The sequence below is a fragment of the Xenopus laevis genome, chromosome 5L (assembly GCF_017654675.1).
Source record: "Xenopus laevis strain J_2021 chromosome 5L, Xenopus_laevis_v10.1, whole genome shotgun sequence".
NCBI lineage: Eukaryota > Metazoa > Chordata > Amphibia > Anura > Pipidae > Xenopus > Xenopus laevis.
The window spans coordinates 102,923,930-102,939,927 of NC_054379.1; the positions used below are offsets into that span (position 1 = coordinate 102,923,930).

Below are 15,998 nucleotides of genomic sequence, written 5' to 3' on the forward strand. Positions count from 1 at the left end.
CGGGCTCTTCCCTTTGGAATAACCTCCCGTGTTTTCACGAAAGTGGTAGTATCCATAGTAGCCGGTCTCAGGGAAGAAGGAATTCATATTGTGCCGTATTTGGACGACTGGCTAATAAAGGCAAAGACAGCTTCTTTACTATCAGAACATCTTCAAAGGACACTCGAAGTTCTGAAGACCCTCGGATGGATAGTGAATTACGAAAAATCCTCTCTCCAACCTTCAAGACAAAAACAATTCCTGGGGTTTGTCTTAGATACAGAAAAGATGAAAATAAGTCTGACAGAACAGAGGACGATGGCTCTTCAAGTTCAGATCTTGAAATTACAGTCACATGCCCCGGCATCCCTTCGTCAGATGATGAAAGTATTGGGCCTTATGACATCGTCCATAGAGGCAGTGCCTTGGGCACGGTTTCACATGAGGTATCTCCAAAACGAGATACTATCCAGATGGGATCGAAAATTATCTTCCCTGGATTCAATGATATTCATCCCGGTGGGAGTAATGGAAGCAATGGATTGGTGGCTCCAGAGGGACAGATTAAGACAAGGGAGATCGATAACAGAACAAAATTGGATCCTTGTCACAACAGATGCCTCCAAAATCGGCTGGGGTGCTCATTTGGGGTCCCTTATGGTCCAGGGGATATGGGATCAGATGGAGAAGTCTCTCTCTTCAAACTTCAGAGAGCTAAGGGCAGTATTCCTAGCCTTAAAAGCATTCCAGCCAAGGATCAAGGGATATGCTGTCAAGATTCAGACAGACAATATCTCTGTAGTGGCTTACCTGAACAAGCAGGGAGGGACAAGGTCCAGAATTCTCCTAACAGAGTCCCTAAAGATCCTCAGATGGGCAGAGGACAATTTACAGGATCTCAAGGCAGTTCATATAAGAGGGAAGTACAATTGTCTGGCAGACAGGCTGAACAGGGGGAAAGTGTGCCCAGGAGAGTGGTCTTTAAACCAAGTAATGTTTCAGAAGATCATACACAGGTGGGGGAGGCCAGTGGTAGACTTGATGGCAACACGCCACAATGTGAAGACCACCAAATTTTGCTCCCTATACAGGGAAGACAACCCTTGGGTTCTGGATGCTTTTTCCATAGAATGGAAGTTCAGACTGGCATATATCTTCCCTCCAATCCCCTTAATCGGCAGAGTTCTGAAGAAAATCAGACGGGAGCAATCTTCAGTGATAGCCATAGTACCTTTTTGGCCAAAAAGGAACTGGTTCTCGGGCCTGATGGAGATGTGTCAGGGAGAATATTGGGTTCTTCCATTAACAAGAGATCTGCTGAGCCAGGGACAGCAGTTTCCCTTGGACCTACAACGCTGGAGACTGACAGCGTGGAAGTTGATAGGCCCCTATTAGAAAAATTGGGTCTATCGGAAGAGGTGGTAAATACATTACTTCAGTCAAGAAAGCCATCAACATCTAAAGTTTATGCCAGAATTGTTAAGGCTTATAAGAAATGGTGTGTTTCTCAAGAAATTTCTTGGTCCGATACGAATAATAACCAAGTTTTGGAATTTTTGCAAAAAGGCCTTGAGAAAGATCTTAAGCCTAATACCCTCAAGGTTCAAGTATCGGCGTTATCTGCTTTTTTGGGAATTAGACTTTCTGAGAATCCTCTCATTAGAAGGTTTATTAAAGCTGCAGTAAAGCTCAGACCAACAGTAATACACCCTATACCACAGTGGGACTTAAATGTGGTCTTAGAGGGTTTGTGTGGAATTCCTTTTGAACCACTGGATAAATCAGACATAAAACACTTATCCTTTAAAGCACTATTCCTCACGGCCATAACATCAGCTAAAAGGGTCAGTGAGCTACAAGCATTGTCGATCAAAGAACCTTACATCAGGTTTTTTCAGGATTATGTTTTATTAAGAACAACTCCCCACTTCAGACCGAAGGTTGCATCCTGGTCTAATATAAATCAAGAAATTTGTCTTCCTACTTTTTTACCAGAAGTTCGGTTGCATTCCCTCGATGTGGGGAGGATTCTCAAAGAATATATCAGAAGAACTCAAGATTTTAGAGTATCTGAAAGCTTGTTCATTTCTTTCTTTGGGAAGAACAAAGGGAAAACAGCTTCAAAATTATCTCTGGCCAGATGGTTAAAGGATACTATTCAGACATGCTATATTGCAGATAATCGTTCTCCTCCTTTATTTGTCAAAGCACATTCAACCAGAGCTACAGCTACATCTTGGGCAGAAAAATTTCTAATCCCAATGGATCAAATATGCAGAGCGGCTTCTTGGTCGAATCTTCACACTTTCTCCAAGCACTATAGACTAGACATACAGGCTTCCCAGGAGGCAGCTTTTGGAAGAACTATTATACAGTCAGTGACGAAGAGTTCCTGAAATCCCACCCTTTCTTGCTATATCCCATTTGTGTGCTGCAATTGGACACTAAGGAAAGTTGAAATTTTACTTACCGTAATTTCTCTTTCCTTTTCAGTCCAATTGTCAGCACAAATAAGATTTACCCTTCCCGATTAAATTACTATGCATTCAGTGTTTGTTGTATTTTTTTACTTGGAAAGAACATGAGGGTTGGAGGGGAGGGGTCATCCTTATATGTGTGCTAAACTTTATTGTTCCTACTGTCCTATTAACAGGGAATGGGACTAAATCCCATTTGTGTGCTGACAATTGGACTGAAAAGGAAAGAGAAATTACGGTAAGTAAAATTTCAACTATATATATATAGATATAGATATGCTAATTTATTCAGTGTACATATTAAAATGTTTATGAAGGAAGACAGGTGACAGTAGAGACCAATAGGTTGAGTTCAGTTTTCTGGCTATTTAGAATATGGAGAATGATAGTGTGGTTAATCAGCTGCATCTTTGTTTTGACCCACAGATACTTTCAGGATAATATCCTCAGGAGGTGGTTCAATAAGGAAGCAGTGTACACTGTAGTTCATATTTATTGGTCTAACCCAAGCCAAATATTTTGCATACTTATTTGTATTTTTATACTAACCTTTTCATACATGACATCTTTAAGGTTCATTTACAAGTATAATAGCAGTTTTTTGGATGCATTCATTGCACAAATTGACATCATTCATTAAAAGAACATGTGTGCCTGCTTCTCCCTGCACTTCTGCATAGTTTTGTTGCCAGTGCAACCATACCGCTTCCTGTTATAAATCGTATGCAAGTGCACCTGTGAAAACTCTGTAGCTAGAGTGCTGGAAATAACAGAATCCTGGCATTTTTATGCATCTGTTGTGATCAGGCCTATCTCCCCTCGCAGTGGCATTTATGCTGGAATTATGGGGAATATGCTGCATTGTGGGTAAAAAACATTGCACTATGCAAACTGCATGTGCCCTTGTAAATTATCCTTCTTGTCTCTTCATAGCACACTATATGCTTAAATTTTACAGCTCTATAATCAACAATTCAGCTTGAAAAATAACCTCCTAAATACTTATAAGTAGGATGTCCTTTAAAATATAAATATGAAAAATGACTCTTCCCCGGTGTTTTCAGTAATCCATTTTACCTGCATTATGAATTTTGAAGGCACACATAATTTTTTATATTTTTTTTTACAATTTTTCAGGAGAGACAATGCCTTTAGCCACAACTAATCACATTCTGCTGAGATTCAGCACAACAAATGGTGCGCCTGCCAGGGGATTTCACTTTGTTTACCAAGGTAATTGAGTTTATTTCCTTCATAAGGTTATCAACATTTTAGTTGGAGTAGTTTAATATGCATAAAGCTGCTTTTTATTACCGTGATCCTAGATTTTTGGTACCTACAGTTCTTCAAAATTAAAAATGAATATCATGTTATACAAATGTGGGTGAAATGTCTTTTTAAATGTTAAATCATATGTAGAAAATTTCACAAACTGTGCTTTTGCTATGAGTATGTTTAAATGATATATTTGATCACAAAGTGCAAGAAATGTAATCATTTTTCACATTATGAATAATATTTACTCACTATTTATTCCCCCATTAGACTGCCAAGTCAGATTTTAATGATTTGGAAACAGTGTGATGTCACAAGTTAGGAATAATATGCTACATATTTTCTTATAATTCATATAATTTTTTCAAATAAATATAAATAAAATATTATTATTATTTTACCATAACAGAAAATTTCAGAACAAATGTTTTTGAATTTAGTTTTTGTACTCTTGCACCATACAGGGCCTTAAGTGATTACAAGGCAATTTGAAAACTGTGTATTATAATATTATACTGTAAAACAGCACATCAAAGTTCAGGAAAGTGAATATCTGCATAATTAATTTTTCTACCTTTCTACCTACATGTCTTTGCTATATTGCTCTTTCAGTCTCTAAAGTCATCCAAACAGATGTTTTTTCAATAGAGGAACACCTCAATATAGCTAGAAATATGTTGGCTCTTTGAAATCTTCTTAAATATTTTTTATTTTAATTCTAGCATAAAAAGTTTAATTAAAATGTATTTTCTTTAATTTACAGTGAACTGCTGGCAGGATTCTTGCCTTACCCATTTTATGTGTAACTGTAGCTATACTCTGATAATGCTTAGTTTGTGATAGTGAGAGGCTAAAGATGAGATAAAAAGGATTAAATATTGGGCAGGTTTTCAGTAACTCACAAATACACTCTATGGCATGTAAATAGTTAACTAGGATATAAGCCCACCAACCCCCAAATAATCTAAATGTATTTTTAGTGAGAGTATTAAGTCCATGTAGGGTCAGTATACTACCTGGTAATCTTGAGTTGTTCCACAACATGATTAGAATTCTTGAGAATGAGTTTAACATCAATATAAACGTTTGCAAAGAATTAGCAATCCTAATGGCTAATCTTAGAACTAAAAAACTAGCATGTTAACCTTCCTTCTAAGTTTAATAATGTAAATATGTACTTTACATATCCTAATAATTTATAATAGCCAAACTTTCTGAACTAGACCTAACCACCAACATTTCCCAAATTATGATTTTATGCTTAAGAATGTTTATCTACAGTAAACAAGTACATACTTTATTAACTACTTGCTAGGATGTTATTTTCTATTTTTTACCCAATCTTCTTAGTCCATTTCATTCACTATTACAAACCCGTCATAAAATGCCATCAGAAAGAAAAGCCTAATTGTGCTGAATTTCCATTCAGATTAAAATATCCCTCTTATACACACATACACAAAAACTATTGATAGACAAGGTAGCTCCTTAATGTACTGTGTCAGGGGTTGTGTAGCTATGATCAACGATGAGAGTTTATTAGCTTTAAGGTAGTTTATTTTCACTTGAAACAAATACAACAAAAAAAAAGTTCAAAATAAAATCTTTGCCACTTAATGGGCTTCTAACTAACACAGGCTAATGGTCCTAACTAACCAGAAGTAGGCCTACTACCTGCCTCCCAAACAGAGAAAATGTATGAAAAAACTTGTAGTTAATCAAAGTCTCTCAGTGAGCTCACGCAGTCAGCTTTCCTGTGACTTTCTCCGACATTAGAGGAACCCTCTGGCTTGAGTTGCCTTTTTAATTATCCATCTGAGATGCTTCAGACGGACCTCAAACGCCGAGGCTGGACTAGCACTCCCTGAACCACTGTTAGCTATTAGAAACCTGAGAGATAAGTAAAATCTGTCCTGGACTTTCCCAGGTATCCTGATAGTGACCTTACCATTAGTACTTTTAAATGAAATAGTACTAAAAGTTCAGTATAGATCTTAACTTTAAATTATTTTGCATAAAGTACCATATTATTGTTTTATTAGTCATGTATCATGACTAGAACCCTTTTTTATAGCAAGATAATACCATATCTCTAAACTATCAATAAAGACTATTTTTTGTACAGTGGTACAAGATTGTCAGGTTGTTGTTATGTATCATAATAGAGCCATATTTAACACCTGTGCAACTTAGTTACTCTAGGCACTGGGGGAAATCCTCTGGAAGATACTGAATGAACACTGAATGAACAGGCCAGCTGTTTCTTTCTCTTTCCCACAAACATTGTCTCTCATTCAGAAGTTCTGGAATAATCTACGAATATGAAAAATGAGAAGGCCCTATTGAGAAAGCCATCTGTAAAAAAAGAATTATTTTATTTTTGTATGATTGACCTTCTATCATCTTATATAAGGTGAACCCAGAAAGAACGTTGAGTTGACCAAAATAATTTTTGCTAGCATGCCTTTAACTTAGGTGTTCTATTACATTTTCTAATATCTCTTTAAGTTGGGTTATTGTACTTCCCAAGAGAAATACAGATGCTACCTTGACCATACCAGCTGTTGCTTTTACATTATCACAGATTTCTTTGAGTTTTTTTTAAAGTTATTTGTGCTTCAAGTGACACAACAAAATCAATAAAAAAACATGGCATAAAGTTCTCTTTAGTAAGGGTACTTCCTCTTATTATAGCTGATGAATCTTTTACCTTGTTATATACTGTACATGTTTTTTTTAACTGCCAGCAAAAGAAAAGGAACCCATAAGAAAGTGGTTATGGCTTATCATGATCCTTTATTTAAAGAAACAGTTCAGTGTAAAAATAAAAACTGGGTAAAATAAAAAAATGTTTTTAATATAGTCAAAAATGCAATCTATAAAAGCTGGAGTGACGGATGTATAACATAATATAACAGAACCCATCTTCCTGCTTTTTACCTCTCTAACTCTGAGTTAGTCAGCAAAGGGGGGCACATGGGACATAACTGTTCAGTGAGTTTGCAATTGATCCTTAGCATACCGCACAGATTCAAAAGCAAACAGTTATGGCCCATGTGCTACCCACCCTCACTTCACTGATTGGTTACTGCCTGGTAATCAGTGTAAACCAAGAGAGCTGCAAAGCAGGAAGTGGTGTTATTATATTAGACATCCAGTTACTCCAGTCTTTGTAGATGACATTTTTGGCAAACTAACTGTATTAGAATTTTTTTTATTTTGCACAGCCTCTCTATTTATCCAGCTTTTAATTTTAATTTTATACTGAACAATTCCTTTAAATAGCAATAATCTATAACAGAGAATGTTCATCACTGCTCCATGTAGCTTACAATATAAGACTCCTATGACATTGACAGACCAAATTGCAATTAAGCAGCCTCTATATTTTTGAGTGTGTAAACCATATTGCCCAGAGGAATCCCATAAACACAACTTGGGAGCATAAAAACTGTCTGTCAGGACCAGAGACTCACAATTAAATTTAGTGGGCCACTGCAGTTTTTGGAGTAGAGGCCATGAAGGAAATAGAGTTGGAACATACGTAGAACATATACACTGAAATAAGCTTTATTGCAGCATGGAATGTAACAAGACAGGCAGGTAGACAATGAGCAAGCAGGACAGATAAGGCCAAATGGCAAGGTAACTATAACACAGGTAGCGTAACTGACAGGTTAATATCCCTTTACATATAGAATGTAGCACCATCAAGTTAATTTAATTGTTCTTAGGTGAATTAAAGCCTTTCACAAGTGTCATCTTGGGGCCACCCCTCGGGGGGAGCCATGTAAGACTTCTTGGTGTGGTACGTCAGTCTGTGCACATTTTTGGAACATTGTGAACTTATAAAGTTTGATGTACTCAAATCCTTGCTATTCCCTATTATTCTTGGCATTCACTGGTTAAAAGCACACAATCCTAATATTGATTGGCATACTGGAACTGTTTTCCTCCATGGGCCTTGGGTCTTACCTTCCCAGATGATGATGTTCTTCTGTCTGTTCTGCAGGTTTATCATGATTTTTGGATGTGTTTAATAAAAGGGGAGCTCATTCTCTTCCTCACCATAGAGAATATGACTGCCCCATCAATCTCCTTCCAGGTGCTGCCACACCTTTTGTAAGAATATACACTCTTTCTGAGCCTGAGTTAGCCACTATATAGACGAAAGCCTGGTTCATCAGGCCCTCTACTTCTCCCGCTGGGGCGGGCATCTTTTTAGTTAAAAAATAAGGACCATTCCTTAAGGCCCTGCATTGACTACAGAGAACTAAATAAAATTACCATCAAGAATTGCTACTCCTTGCCTCTTATCTCTGTTCCAAAGAGTAAGCAAAGCTAGAATTTTTGATTTGATTCACAAAAGGCAAAGGAGATGAGTGGAAAAGACCATTTTTTTCTCGTTATGGGCATTTTGAGTATACTGTTATGCCTTTGACTTTGCAATGCCCCCACTACATTCCAACATTTTTTTAATTATAACTTTCACGATTTGCTAGATCAACATGTCATTGTATATCTTATGAGAATTCTGTTTTTTTCTACTCTGGAGGAACATCTAAAACATGTTAAAGAAGTGTTATCCAGGCTTAGAAAACTTATAAGTGTGAATTGAAATATCTTCCATTGATTTTTTTCAGCTCAAAGGTCTCTAAGAAAGTTGAGGCAATTCTTAACAGGTCTCCCCCTGTTGAGCGAAAGGGGGTACAAAGATTTGTGGGTTTCATAAATTTCTATAGTAAATCTATTAAGAACCGCTATTATGAAACCTCTTATGGATTTAACCAGTAATAAAATAATGTCTTCCTGGTCTCCTGCTGCTCATCATTTGAACAGTAAGTCTCTCTTCATTCCTGCTCCTATTTGGATACACCCTCACCCTTCTAAAGCTTTTGTACTTGAAAGCTGACGCATCTGAAATAGCCATTAGGGTAACACTTTCCCAAAGAACGGGGTCTAAGGATGTGCTTCACCCACTAGCCTTTTTTCTCCAGGAAACTGAATCCTACAGAAATTAATTATGATGTTGGGGATCATGAACTTTTAGCCATGAAATGTGCTTCACAAGAACGGCGATATTTATTAGAAGTGGCTCTTCAACCTATTTACATCTGCCAGCTCAATCCTAGTCAATCAAGATGGACACTATTCTTCTCAAGAATTTATTTCCACTTTACCTATAAACCTGGTTCTAAAAGCACTAAAGCTGATGCCCTACCCAGAATGTTTTCTGTGAAAAATTCTACCCTGCCTGTTGATACCATTTTTCATACTGGACATTTCCTTCTTCTTTATTATACTTTAATCGAGAATCTTGAAAGAATTCCCAGTCTGTGCAAGATTATCCTAATCTTGAGAACCTTAGTTAGCACAACAATCTTCTTTTTCACAATAACAGGTTGGGAATACCTCCATCTTTTTGTTTGGATGCCTTGAAGATGATTCCTGATTATCCTTTAGCAGGGCAAACAGGTATTCGTAAAACATTGGACTTGGCTAGACATTTTTTCTGGTGGCCTTCCATTGTATTGCTCATGTGAAACTTGTGCATGATTTAAACCTTCTTGTGCTTAACCATTTGGACTTCCATGTCCCCTTCCTCCTCCTGAGAGACTTTGGAACTTCATATCCATGGACTTTATTGTTGAACTTCCTCATAGTCATTACTATTTTTGTAGTGGTGGATCACATCACAAAGATGGCTCGCTTCATTCCTCTTCCTTGTTTGCCCAATGCTTCAGCCTCTGCAGATGTTTTAGTTAAAGAAATTATAAGATTACTTGGGTTGCCAGAAGAAATTATTTTCGACCAGGGAACACAGTTTGCACCAACATTTTAAAATGATCTTTGTAAAGCTCTTAGAATCTCCTTGTCTCGGTGTTCAGCAAATTATCCACAGACCAACAGTCAGAAAGGACGGAAAGAACTAATCAAACTTTAGTAGAGTATATTCACACCTTTTTATCTTACCTCCAAGACAATTGGGTCTCTCTGCTTCCATCTGCAGAATTCTGTTATAAATAATTCCTGTCAGTCCTCCATATCACAGACTCCATTCTTTTCTAATTGTGGATTTCATTATTTGATGTTTCTAGATATTTTTCCTGAGGTTACTCTTCCCTTGATACAAAACTGCCTCACTTTTTTGAAAGAGAACTTTAAATTTCTCAAAAATTCTATTTTAAAGGCTCAAAACAGTTTTAAAAATGCTGCTGATTGAAAAGATGTTAAGGAACCTGATGTTAAGGTGGGAGATAGAGTGTGGCTTTCCACTGTGAATCTTCATCTCTCAAGTCCTTCTAAGAAGTTTGCCCCCAAGTTCCTATGACCTTTCTCCATTATGAGCTTTTCATGTGGCTTTACTGAAGAAATTTGTTCTAAATACTTTTTTGAGTAATTCCTCTTCCATATATTTCCTGTCAAGGTGAGGAAGAGTTTGAGGTCAAACAGATTTTTGATTCTATAATTAGGGGCAGGGGTCTTCAATATTTGATCAAGTGGAAGGGGTTTCCTGATGAAGAAAACTCCTGGGAATCTGAAAGGAATGTTCATGCGCTTAGGTTAATGAAAGCCTTTCACATGTGTCATCTTGAAAAACCTGTTCGAGGCATCCTGAGGCCACACCTCGGGGGGGGGGGGGTAATGTAAGACTTCTTGGTTAGATAATCTCATCTGTGCCGTTGTTTGTTGCTCCTGCACGTTTGGCACCTTTTTACAGACACCAATGGAAGTAAACAATGCTTAGTAATATTCCTAGCTCCGTTTCTTGCAATTGTGATTCTCAGCTTCTAGTTTCTCTGACGTTTTCTACACTTGATCTTTGCCTGCCTTACAACTTCTACTTGTGACCCGACTACGATTGAACTCAGCCTGCCCCTGACCTGGCCTGTCCTTGACCATATTAGTACTGAACTTTCTCATCTTGGCTTGTCCTGAATTGTGCCCCCTTTTAGTAAAACTCCACCAGCAAATTTGACAGTATCTAGTTTTGCACACAAAGAGTAACAAGCATCTTCAATAATTGCATCCAAGGTTTCTTTTCACAAGTTCCTATACCTGACTAGATATTTTCTGGGGATTACTACTATTACTATTACCAAACTGTTTTCTAGATGTTGTTCATATAAAAACTCCATAAAATTTCTGGAAATTCAGTATTGCAGTGACAGTTGAAGGTCTGCAATCTGCACATTGCTTGCAGGAACATGGTTCTTCTTGGTCTGATTTTGGCCTTTTAGCCCACATTACAGGCTGTGTCCTTTTATAGTATAGTTTACACTAGTTTATAGCATAAAAACTCAGGGGGCCCATTATATTTAGTTGTCAGAGCTAGGTTATTAGTCCACTGTCCATCCATTCACCCTCAGGGATGGACACTACCAACTAAGTAGAATGAGGCCCAATTTTTTAAAAAAAAAATACTAAATAGGTAATTACCTGTTATAAACATGCCCCTAATCAACTCCCTGACAAGTTCTACCCATCTAAGGACCTGGAACTCTGTACCACTGCATTTGTTACAGGTCCTTACTGGGACTGGATCCCTGACAGGTCTCCCACATATCCCCATGATTGCAGCCCTGAAATACAATTTATTTTCTTGTAATGGAATAAGCTATGTGGCACATTTTTTTATTTGCACTTATATAGCAATATATGTTTAGGTAATCATTATGAAAAGTGGATCCAGAGCGAAAGCTAGAAATGGCATTCAGTAATGAGTAAATTAAGGTTTTCTGTATTAAGATCTAATTAACAAACTTCTAAAATATGTATCTACTTAAAAATGCAAGTGTATCAAGGATAAGAATGCGGTGCTAAGGAGGCAGATGTAGGGAAGGTGAGTCCTTCCAACAGGGACTAACAATGTACTGACAGGAAAAGGGTGACGATGGTGTCAGGGGACAGGCCGAATAAGGATGGGGTGAATGATAAACAGGACAGAGTGGGTGTGGAGAACCAGATGGAACTAAGCTGGTGGAGGAATCAGGAACAGGACAGGAGTGGATGAAGAACAGTGTCAGGACAGCGAGGAATGGAGCAGACGAAGAATAGTGAAAAATAGTGAAAACATTTTTTTTCAAAATGAATCAGTTAATAGAGCTGCTCCAGCAGAATTCTGCACTGAAATCCATTTCTCAAAAGAGCAAACAGATTTTTTTATATTCAATTTTGAAATCCGACATGGGGCTAGACATTTTGTCAATTTCCCAGCTGCCCCAAGTCATGTGACTTTTGCTCTGATAAACTTCAATCACTCTTTACTGCTGTACTGCAAGTTGGAGTGATATCACAACCTCCCTTTTCCCCCCCAGCAGCCAAACAAAAGAAGAATGGGAAGGTAACCAGATAACAGCTCCATAACACAAGATAACAGCTGCCTGGTAGATCTAAGAACAACACTCAATAGTAAAAACCCATGTCCCACTGAGACACATTCAGTTATATTGAGAAGGAAAAACAGCAGCCTGCCAGAGAGCATTTCTCTCCTAAAGTCACATGACATGGAGCAGCTGGGAAATTGACAAAATGTCTAGCCCCATGTCAGATTTCAAAATTGAATATAAAAAAAAATGTCTTTTGAGAAATGGATTTCAGTGCAGAATTCTGCTGGAGTAGCATTATTAACTGATGCATTTTGAAAAAAAACATGTTTTCCAATGACAGAATCCCTTCAAATAAAAATTACCATCTGGGGGCCCCCTGCCACTTGCTGCCTGGCCTGGGGAGGACTGGGAGACACAATTTGGGCAACAGTGAGTGTGTGCGCCATCGTCTCTCGCACTCTGCATGTGCAACCAATCTCTATCTCTCTTAGCCGGGCTGTGTTGGAGTGGATGCACCATGCACACCAGTGAAGTCACTGACCCACGGCTTAATAGAGTTGAGCACGGTGCGCTCTGGCACACACACAGTCCAAGTCACTGCAGTTACAGTCATAGACACGCAGTCTGACCAATCTTCTTCTTCCTCGACGACGTTGTGACTTTTCTTGCTTGCCAATTAGCTTAAGCTGCTTAGCTAACTAAGGTTGCAGCCCTGCACCTTCCTTCAATCCTGCCTAGCCTAACGGTCTGTGTCAGACTCAACCCCAGCAGCTTGCTAGAAAGCAGAGGGTGAGGGGGGCGAACAGGGCCAGCCACTGGTAGCAGCCAGCACCCCCTGTCCTGCAGCAGTCAGTGGGCAGAGAATTTCAGGCTTAGCCAGGGGTTGGGCAGCAGCCAGCAGCAGTGCACAAGGGGCACCACCCGGCCGGGCCCAGCAACAGCTGTAGAGTCAGTCTGCACCTGAAATAGTCTGTCTGTGATATTTGCTGTCAGCCTGCACTGCAGCCAGAGAAAATGTGCAGCCTCCAGACAATGTAATAATTTTTGTAGCCTGCAGACAGTGAAATAATTTCTGCAGACAGTGAAATAATTTTTGTAGCCTGCAGACCGTGAAATAATTTCTGCAGACAGTTAAATAATTTCTGCAGACAGTGAAATAATTTCTGCAGACCATAAAATAATTTTTTTAGCCTGCCGACAGTGAAATAAACCGTTAACGTATTTACACAACGGTCTGCTTTTTTTAAAAAAAAAACAAAACGTGGTGTGTACCCTAGAAAGGGGCCTTGTGGATAGTGTAGCCTAGGGACCTCACATGTCCTTACTCCACCACTGACAGCAAGTGATTGTGTTTTTTTCTAATTCATAATGAGCATTGGGATTTAGAACTGTTAATTTTGGACCTGTTCTGTCAAATTAAAGTCTTTTTGTTCTGATTAGTTCTGTGCACTTACTTGAAGGGATCCTAGTTTATATATACAGTAGTCTGAAGTGATCCTGTTCCTTATTGGCAGTTTCAGTTACGCTTGACAGTTACGCTTGACATTTTGTCAACTTTTGTTAATTAGCTAGCATTTGAATAAATGTGAATCACCTTTATATTAGAAATGGAATGGATTTTCAAATTAAGATTATAACCCTGTATTGTGATACAACTTTCAAACTAAGAGCATTATTCAATGTTGTAAATAAAAAAAAATAAGGTCTCTAGAAATACCACCCATAATCTTAGTGATATTTAAATAACATTTGATGCTGTTTAACTGCTGCTTTTGGAGTGTAGTTTTTGTAACACGTGATATACAGAAAATTAACCACAAATGGTAGTTCCTGTTTTGAGTCACTGCGTATTTTTGGCTTAGTAGTAAGGGAATCATTCACAATTTCACATACTTTGTAATTTGTGAGACAATTAGTAAAAATATGAAAAGGAATGTTGCAATGTGAGTAAATCGTTGGAGTCTATAATTAAGGCAGTGCCCCCTGTTTGAAAGAGTCAAACGAGGAAAGAAGATTAAAGAAAACAGTTTGAAAGCTTTTAAGAGTCAGAAGAGGAAGGAAAATAAAAAAAACCTATAAAAATGAAAACCACTTGAAAAACTACTATGTATAAACTTTAGGATTAGGAAGTACATGATCCATTAGAAAAGCATTTAGCAAAATAAAACTGTTGTTGAAGAAATGGGTGGGTGTTGGCATATCTTTCTGTAATATTTTGTTCATTGGCAGCAAATATCAACAAATGTGTTTATATACATGCAAATTAAAAACAATAACTCTAACATATCATTGTCTACTCAATATCGTCTGTCAGAAATGTAAGAAAATAATTATAGTGTATAGTTTTAATAACACGATTTAATAATACAGTTACTGTTGATGTATGAAATGCACACTTTATGAGTCTATCAGGTCCAGATCTCTTTTCTGCTGATGTAGATATTATTATAATATATATGTAATATATTCTTTATTTTAATGTCCACCCTTGAGTTATTTTGTTAATTGCAAAGCAATTTATGGTTTAAACATTTTTAATATAGAAAAGTTAAACAAACAGAATGTGATGCTGCAGCCTGCAGGAAAGAATTCAGGCCTATGGAGTGTCCAAAGTAAATGATAGATGGTCCCATCCCCACTGTTTAACTATAGTAAACAGAGCTGCATTCATTGTTCATTCATTCGCCACTTTCTTTTTCCTTGTACTAACTGCTTTTTCTGAACTGCAACATCATTCCCATGGTTTCCTGGGCAGCATGCTCAGCATTTAGAATGTCCAACCCATGTCCCATTTGTGTCTCCATTGACCAAACCCCTCAATATTCTGGCTCCTTGTTTAGTTAATTTCTTTTGAATAGTAATTAACAGTAACTAATGGATAAGTGATCAAGCTGGTAACAGTTTAAAGGACCAGTAACGTCAAAAATTTTTATAAAAAAATTTGTTCTAATACAACGAAAAAAAAACACCAACACAAATTAAAATTTAAAATAGCAAAGCCTTTATTAAGAAATAACTTACAGAAACTCCACTTCCTGTCCTCTTCAGAAACGGCGAAAGGGCGACCATCCATCTGCAGCGCTTGATTTCTCCTCCTGGCTATACACTGACAGCGTGTCCTCTGCCTGATCGCCTTCTCCAGCTCTTCTTCATTCAGCAGCAGTAGGAAGGTGATGTCTCCCGCTCCTCCGCTCCAGGAATGCAGCCCTGACTGCCGACCCCGTGCCCACTCCGTCACTGAGAAAGAATGCGTCCAAGAAAGAACGCTTCCAGGCTGCATTCCTCCCCCTGAGTCTGAGTGCACAATGGATACCGATGCTGTTGCTGGGGAGGTAGGGGTTAGAGGCAGCTGTGGCCATCACTTCCCCCTTGCACACTGCTATCCACAGGTTTGGGGCTCGTCCTCCCCCGCAACAGCCTTTCAAGGCTCCTGCCCTCCTCTGCGCAGCCAAGCTCAGTCCAGCTAGTAGCGGATGCCGACAGTGTGGGACAGGAGAGCGAGCAGAGTTGTAGAAGGAAAGGTGGAAGCAGAACGTCTCCAGCAAATGTCATGTCCCGGCGAGTGACAGGCAGTGGTGCCACGAGAGACTGGGAGCGAGTAGGGATCGTTACTCTTGGAGAAAAGGAATCCTACGGGATTGTTGTTTTAACAGCAGCCTGGAAGCGTTCTTCCTTGGACGCATTCTTTTTCAGTGACGGAGTGGGCACGGGGTCGGCAGTCAGGGCTGCATTCCTGGAGCGGGAGACATCACCTTCCTACTGCTGCTGGAGAAGGCAATCGGGCAGAGGACACGCTGTCAGTGTATAGCCAGGAGGAGAAATCGAGCGCTGCAGATGGATGGTCGCCCTTTCGCCGTTTCTGAAGAGGACAGGAAGTGGAGTTTCTGTAAGTTATTTCTTAATAAAGGCTTTGCTATTTTAAATTTTAATTTGTGTT

General features: G+C 38.6%; 1 protein-coding gene across 1 annotated transcript in view; it reads left to right on the forward strand.

The window, feature by feature from the left end:
* Positions 1–15,998, forward strand: part of LOC108716186 (CUB and sushi domain-containing protein 1-like) — an 882,106-nt gene that overhangs the window by 729,826 nt on the left and 136,282 nt on the right. The window contains exon 33 of the mRNA XM_041563770.1: positions 3,594–3,689. Coding sequence (XP_041419704.1) covers positions 3,594–3,689 — 96 coding nt within the window. The remainder of the gene's footprint in view (positions 1–3,593; positions 3,690–15,998) is intronic.